This window comes from Octopus sinensis, linkage group LG3 (genome assembly GCF_006345805.1).
Source record: "Octopus sinensis linkage group LG3, ASM634580v1, whole genome shotgun sequence".
NCBI lineage: Eukaryota > Metazoa > Mollusca > Cephalopoda > Octopoda > Octopodidae > Octopus > Octopus sinensis.
This window is the reverse complement of record NC_042999.1, coordinates 6456944-6465069: the sequence shown is the minus strand read 5'-3', so window position 1 is coordinate 6465069 and position 8126 is coordinate 6456944. Positions and strand designations below refer to the sequence as shown.

The window sequence follows — 8126 nt, the reverse complement described above, 5'->3', positions numbered from 1 at the left end:
GGGTTGGTAACGAAAGAGTTAACATCTGTTGTCCATGGGTTGGACGGTTTGACTAGGGCTGGAAGGCTGCACCAGACTCCAATCTGATTTGGCCTGGTTTTCTACATCTGGATGCCCTTCCCAACACCAACCAATTTATAGAGTGTAATGGGTACTTTTATGTGCCACTGCATACCATTATTTAAATCAGGTTGTTGATCATTCCACTGAGATAATTCTTATTTCTTTATTGCCCACAAGGGGCTAAACATAGAGGGGACAGACAGATGGATTCAGTCGATTACATCGACTCCAGTGCGTAACTGGTACTTAATTTATCGACCCCAAAAGGATGAAATGCAAAGTCGACCTCGGCAGAATTTGAACTCAGAACACAGCGGCAGACGAAATATCATAAAGAATTTCGCCCGGCATGCTAACGTTTCTGCCATCTCGCCGCCTATTTACGATTGATTAAGTTTTTCTTTGCAACACAGTAGTGATTCATCTCCATATCTTGCAGCAGCACAACTGATTACCCAATCCTATCGGGCTTCAATGTAGAAGATATAAATTATTTTAACAACTGGATACGTTTTACACTGTTCACTCACCTTTGACCCAGTGCAATTTCATTATTTGCTTAACGTGCAGAGTTATGTCCCTTTACCCAGACTGCGAACTCTTGTCACTAGTCCTAAAATAATCCTTTCTACTGAGAACTTGAAATTTGAGGGGAGGGGACTAGTCGATTACATCGACCCCAGTGTTTCACTGGTACTTAATTTATCGAAAGGCAAATTCGACCTCGGCGGAATTGAACTCAGAGCGCCGCAGCTGACGAAATACCACTTAGCGCTTCACCCATGCTAATGATTCTGCCACCTTTAGTCCGAAAATAATAATTCATGATGGCTTTAGTGGTTCAGTCCTGATGTCAAAGTGGACTCATGGGGAAAGTCTTCATCATCATTTAATGTCCATTTTTCATGCTGGCATGGGTTGGATAGTTTGATAGGGACTTAGCAGGGGCAAGAGCCGACCAAGGTTCCATAGTCTGTTTCAGTCCTTTGTTTCTACAGCCGTATACATTTTACGTAGCAACCTGACCAGTGCCCTTCATGGACAAGCATTACCAAGGTGGTTTTAGGACATCGATTCTGTTGTGGTGGGCACAACAGATTGTCTTGAGTGCACCAAATACTTCAGTCCTTTGTCATCTCCTTCGTAAGGCTCCACGTCCACTTTGACACAATGTCAGTGAGTGCCCATACTGGTGGTGCATAAAAAGCACCAGGTACATTCTGTGAAGTGGTTGGTATTAGCACTGGCACCCAACTACAAAAACCATGCCAAAACAGATGCCTGGAACTTAATACAATCTTCCAGCCTTGCCCACCATGTCCAACTTATGACAGCATGGAAGACGGATGTAAAATGATGATGGATGGTCAAATAAAAAATAAAAGTGGAACTTAATTACTACAAGTTGAACCAGTAAGAATTGGTTAGATTGAAGAACTAGCTGTGGATTTGTTGTCAGAATCCGTAGAAGTTGGATCCTTAATCCAAAAGCCATCAAAATCTAGTTTATATTCCTTCAGGATCAATAAAATAAATCCCAGATAAATGATTAGGCTGATTCATTTAATTATGTTGACCCAATAAAATCAATAAGCTTGAGTCATTATTAAAGTAATTATCAAGTGCTGCTGTGTTAGGTTAATCAAACAACCAATTGATGTTGAAACTTTAAGAATTTTAGCATAAACTGAATGTTTTAGTGACAGCAGCAGATTCCAAGTTCGATTCCAGGCAGTGACCTGAATAATAATAATAACATCGAAAGATACCTTAGAAATGAGAACCCAGGTTCGAATTTTCCTCAGACACCTGATGAAGGCTGGCGGGTATATCAGCCGAAACAAGATCATCATTATCGTTTAACGTCCGCTTTCCATGCTAGCATGGGTTGGACGGTTTGACTGGGGTCTGTGAAGCCAGGAGGCAGCACCAGGCTCCAATCTGATCAGGCAGTGTTTTTAACGCCAACCACTCCATGTGTGTAGTGGATGCTTTTTATGCGCCACTAGTACAGGTGCCAGGGGAGGCGATGAGGACAAATATCCGTCAAATGTAAACAATGTACATAATTCCTCATCTCATAAATATAGAACTGTATTCTGAGAGAACTTTGACAATGTATGGCAGATAATCTTTCAAAATGAAAAGATTTAGATATAATTTAATAAATTGGAGTTAAAGGTATCAATTGTATTTTATTTTTCAAATTAGTAATGGCAGTGCCTGTGACTCCTTTCAGGTATTCCTTGATCGATGCTCAGCACAAGTGTTTGTAAATAAAAACAGAGGTGGAAGGGACATAATGTTTGCTCTGAGTCTTTGCAATAGAGGAATTCTGCTAAAGGAACCCCAAGGACCAGATGCAAATGAATTGGAAAAGTGGTTACATATTGGTCAATAAATTGAAATATTTAGATGAATTCCTAAATGATGCATCCCAAGTGAGAATGAAATGGGTTTGGATCAAATCTTAGAAAAGGAGGTGGCATTCACAGTTGACTTTTTTTTCCAAACTAACCTTCATCATCATCGTTTAACGTCCGCTTTCCATGCTGGCATGGGTTGGATGGTTTGACTGAGGACTGATGAGCCAGAGACTGCACCATGCTCAGTCTGATCTAGCAAAGTTTCTACAGCTGGATGCCCTTCCTAATGCCAAACACTCCGAGAGTGTAGTGGGTGCTTTTACATGCCACCAGCATGAGGGCCAGTCAAGCAGTTCTGGCAACGACTATGCTCAAAAGGTGCTTTTTACGTGCTACCTGCATGGGAGCCAGTCCGGCGGCACTGGCAACGACCACGCTCAAATGTTGTTTTTCATGTGCCGGTAAGGCAACAATTACACTCGAATGGTGCTTTTCACATGCCACCAGTACGGGAGCCAATCCGTGGCCCTGGCAACGATCACACTCGGAAGTGCTTCTATCATTCCACTGACACAAGTACCAATCAGGCGGTACGGTTGGAAGAAAGTATTTCATTGGAGCAAAATCATAACTGGAAACCCTTTTCCCAAATGATCCCTGAACCACAATATAATTTGTTTGTACCTTATTCTGACTATAGTAAGAATTGAACCCATGACCATATCTTAACCTCCAACCTAGTTTGCTTCTCTACAAATACGAAGAATAACACTAAAAGCTAGTTATTGCCAATTCCACAATAATCTGAGACCCCCTTTGGTCATGACTGACCATGGGATTGCACCTAGAAAGTTACCCTCCCAGGCACAAGTCCAGGCAAGGTTATGGAAGATCAGCAGTCGCCCATGCATGTCAACCTCCCCTCTACACGCCATCATTGTTATCCAAGGGAAAGGCAAAGGCTGATACAGCTTGGCACCAGTTGCATCACAACTCATTTCTACAGCTGAGTGAACTGGAGCAATGTGAAATAGAGTGTCTTGCTCAAGAACACAACACACAGCCCGGTCCGGGATTTGAGCTCATAAGCCAACACTCTAACCACTGAGCCATGCACCTTCACAATTCCACAATAAAAGACCCAACATTAAACGAAGAAATAATGAGTGATTTTTTTTTAATATTTTGTTATAAAATAAAAATAATTCATTAAAATTCCAAATGTAATTAACAGTTTAATTAGCAATTGTTACGTTGTTTTCGGTTGTTGTATTTGGAAATTGCAAAGCAGACAAGCAACGGCCCACATTTGTGAGACCGTTTCTTTGATATTCGATGGAACACAGAGAAAAAGTTGATTTTCAAGGATCTTTCTCATCACATTTTTGATGGGTGACCAGAAGACTGTCATATCTTCTGTTATTTCTGATGTTTCCCACAGTTTATAATCGGAATGGTACACTTTGATTCCACGCTCGGAACACAATTTGTTTATCTTAAAATCACTGTCCACAACTATAGCGTCACCTTTTTCACAGAGATCTAAAACGCCAGATTTTATCGTTAAATCTTGGTCAGACAGAGAATGAGACATAAGAGGAGAGACAAATATCACGGTGCCATTTGGGATAATAGCTATGAGACCCTTGTGAGTGTAAGTTGATTTATATTCTTTATATGGCAGACTTTTCAAAACATGGGACGCAGATGTTTCTGATCTTAATTCCACACATTCAAGACAAACTCGAGCGTCACTTAGTTTGAAACCATTCAGGCTACTCGGCAACAGACTTTCTCTCACTTCTTCTTTCGACGGCCAAACTGTCATAACACCAAGAAAAAAGAACAAAATATCTGCCCAGGTAATAATTATGTCCCAAACGGTATCAACCGGCACCAGAAATCTTGCTGCTAAATCCATGACGGACAGTCCTCGATATATATACATTTGGTACAAAACTAGTTGGTCAATGAGTTGAAGCCCCTTCTCACAGCTGACCGGCTGCAACCCCTCGGTAGTTCTGCTACTCACACGAATCTTGGACCGCATAATCGAAGCATGTTCCCACTCTTCAAGAGTATGAAAGAATTTGGTTAAAATTCCATAAGAATCAAAGCCAGTGTAATGTTCCACTAAAGCATCATCGGCACTGTACCGTTCTAAGGAAAATCGAAAACTGTCGATTTTTGCTTGGTCAAGTTGTCTCCTTAAATCCTGAATTATCGTCCCAGCATCGTCGATTCCACTCGGAAGGCTATAATTGTGCATCATATCAATGACCGGTACCTCTGTATGTTCAAAGTTGCAATTATTATTCGTCTCCATTTGACATTCCTCTGTTCCCGACGATCTTCTGCCCCAGTTGTTCCAGCTAAATAATGTTGGATAAGCATTATCATAAAGCCGCAAAGAATGACCAGGTTGACCATAAAGCTTGTTCCTTCTGGTTCTTGGCTTGTAATCTTCATTGTTGAAATGTTCGCTACACACAAGAGTATCTTTCGTAATTCTGAAAAAAAAATCAAAATAAATGTATTGCAAAAGGAAAAAAATAAACCTTTTTGAGCGTTAGCCATCACATAAGAGCAATCTTTGGAAATATATTTTTACTACATCATCATCATCATCGTTTAACGTCCGCTTTCCATGCTAGAATGGGTTGAACGATTTTGACTGAGGGCTGGCGAACCAGATGGCTGCACCAGGCTCCAATCTTGATCTGGCAGAGTTTCTATGGCTGGATGCCCTTCCTAACGCCAACCACTCCGAGAGTGTAGTGGGTGCTTTTACATGCCACTGGCATGGGGGCCTGTCAGGCGGTACTGGCAATCAGGAAATATGGTAGACATACAAGAATTAGAATTTCTCTTGTATCAAATTTCTACACACTTATATAAAATGACTGTAAAGGTATGTGACTTAATTGTTAGGACATTTGACCCATGAGCATAAGGTTGTAAGTTCAATTACTGGTGGCACCTATGCAAGACACTTTATTTCACCTTGCTCCAGTTTACTCAGCAATATGATGATAGGCAAAGCAGTTAAGGATATGAGGACAGGTTAAGCCCCTGGTCGGTCAGAAATTACTGTGGTGATGCTTCAAGTATCTGATGGCGTAGAATACAACCTAATAATCCCTCATACTTGATCAGGTTGGACACGAAGAAGTCATACTCAACGACTGGTGGAGCAAAAGCATTATAGTCAACTGCTACAAAGACAAAAGGGGCCAGTGTTTGGAATCTAAATTAACAAGACATTCTGATGAAAGGTTAAGAAGCTTATATCATAGAACCGGGGGCAGTTTCAGGTGGGTTGATATCAAAAGGGTTATGCAAAACATTATGTATCAGGAGAAAAAACAGTTTTAAAATCTCTAAATGAGATTTAAATAGTAACGATACTGTACTGGAAAAGTTTATTTGCCAATGTAAGGTGGCCGTTCTAGAACCCTTACTACCTTTTAAGGGTGGCGAGCTGGCAGAAACGTTAGCACGCTGGGCGAAATGCTTAGCGGTATTTCATCTGTCGCTACGTGCTGAGTTCAAATTCCGCCGAGGTCGACTTTGCCTTTCGTCCTTTCGGATTCGATCAAATAAGTACCAGTTACGCACTGAGGTCGATATAATCGACTTAATCCCTTTGTCTGTCCCTTCTGTGTTTAGCCCCTTGTAGATAGTAAAGAAATAGGTATTTCGTTTGCCATTACGTTCTGAGTTCAAATTCCTCCAAGGTTGACTTTGCCTTTCATCCTTTCGGGGTCGATTAAATAAATACCAGTTACGCACTGGGGTTGATGTAATCGACTTAATCCCTTTGTCTGTCCTTGTTTGTCCCCTCTATGTTTAGCCCCTTGTGGGCAATAAAGAAATATATATTACTACATTTTAACCCCAGGAAGACATCTTTTCCAATTCTCAGGAAAAGCCATAGACACAGGACCTTGCTCCAAACAGAACTTAAATGTATACATGTGTGTGTGTGTGTGTGTGTGTAGTATGAAAGACTGATGTATGCAAGGCAGACTGTGAAATATACAGATTTAGACTAAGAAAGACTTTTCCCCGTGAGACAACATTCAAGACACGGGGAAATAATAGGTGTATGTGTCACACACGATCGATCTAGCGCCGACATCGGAAAAATCCATAACTGATTCAGAAAGTACACAACTACTTTTTCTGACCAAGTAATCGATTATCTCCCTACTACAGTATATACTGTATAATGTAAGGGATCTGACAGACATGTCTTCCTCGTGTTCTGAGTGAAGTAAGAGAAGTAGTTTCAAGGCGGGATCGAAACCCTGTGCAACACAATTCTACTTCTCTGCACTCGGTTTACATGAAGTCAACTTGAAATCGGAAACTAATAAAAAGAAGGGAATCCGAGAAAGGGCAAGAATAAGTTAATATTCGGAGTCAGGACATGAGATTAACATTAAACAATATTGTATTTCAACATAAAACAGGGTTTTTCCCCACTTTAACGTAATAATAATAATAATAATGATGTTGATGATGATTTTTTGGCACAAGGCGGGGGAGGGGCCAAGTTGATTGCATCGAACCCAGAACTCAACTGGTCCTTATTTTATCGACCCCCAAAAGGATGAAAGGCAAAGTTGATCTCAGAACGTAAAGAGCCGGAAGAAGTGCAGCAAAGCACTTAATCCGACGTGCCAACGATTGTCTAGCCTTGATAATAATTTTCTGCAACAATAAGGAGTAGTAAATATTACACATTCGATCCGGGATCTATAAATCTAATCAAAACTAAACGATTTTAATTAATCCAGTCACTAATTAATAATACTGAATTGTAAAGTATATTTCTTTGCAAAAAAAAATCTAATTTTAAAGTTTTGTTTATCTATAATAAGGGGTTGGGGTACCTGGATCTTTCCAAATAATTAACTTACTTGAATTTTTTGCGGTGGATTTGACAAAGCCAAACTTTGCGAAGATTTTCTCCACATCGAGCACCAGAAGTGATTATCTTGTCTTCTTTTGGAAAGGTGTGGAAATGCAAATTGGGGTTTTTCTTGGAAGAATTCTTACACATGGGGACACAACAGAAAGCATTCTGTCCTTTTTGCTTGGAGATGAACAACTGAAGCAGCTTCGTTTTGTTCTCATCCGACGATGGCTTAATTGTGGTCACGGCCACAGCAGCCACTGGAGGAGGGGTCTCTGAGCTGATCGAACCCTTTCCACCCGATACAGACATCGATGACGTCGATGTGGTCGTTGTTGTTGTTGTTGTTATACAGGTCGAAGCCGTCGTCACCCCAGGTGTTTGATTTCCAGCCATTTGGTATCGATCCGGATCTAATCAATCCAACAACACTTTAATTAATCTTGACGATGCTTGTTGTTGTTGCATCAAACTTTTTCTCCTTTATTTTCCACCTCCTTCGTTTTCTGGTTGGCTTCGTACATTTCTAAAGCATCGGTTGTATATTCAGAAAGGAACTATCATCATCATCGCCGTAAAACCCGATCTTTATAAATAATCTGTGATCTTGGCTTTAATTGTGATAAAGTTTTGTTTTGATTCCTCCTGAAAAGCGTGGAACAGAGAAGTAGTGACGTCACTTCCGGTTCGGTTTCGTACCCGGAAACAAAATAAACTACTTCCGGAATAAAAAGGCACCGTCTATATATGTACATATATAGTACCTATTTCTTTAC

General features: G+C 40.6%; 1 protein-coding gene across 1 annotated transcript; it reads right to left on the bottom strand.

Moving 5' to 3' along the window:
* Positions 1-3589: 3589 nt before the first annotated feature.
* LOC115209356 lies at positions 3590-8042 on the bottom strand. Its single transcript, XM_029777726.2, has 2 exons — positions 7355-8042; positions 3590-4939 (listed from the first exon to the last, which is right to left on the bottom strand). The coding sequence occupies exons 1-2, from the start codon at positions 7744-7746 to the stop codon at positions 3679-3681; spliced, it is 1653 nt and encodes a 550-aa protein (XP_029633586.1). The 5' UTR covers positions 7747-8042; the 3' UTR covers positions 3590-3678.
* Between the last annotated feature and the right edge of the window lie 84 nt (positions 8043-8126).

Bases quoted from the DNA above. Each gene is read 5' to 3' on its own strand.
- LOC115209356 (XM_029777726.2), bottom strand. From the start codon at position 7,746: ATGGCTGGAAATCAAACACCTGGGGTGACGACGGCTTCGACCTGTATA. The intron at 4,940-7,354 runs GTAAGTTAATTA...TTTTTTTTTCAG, and splicing joins ATCCACCGCAAAAAATTCAA to AATTACGAAAGATACTCTTG.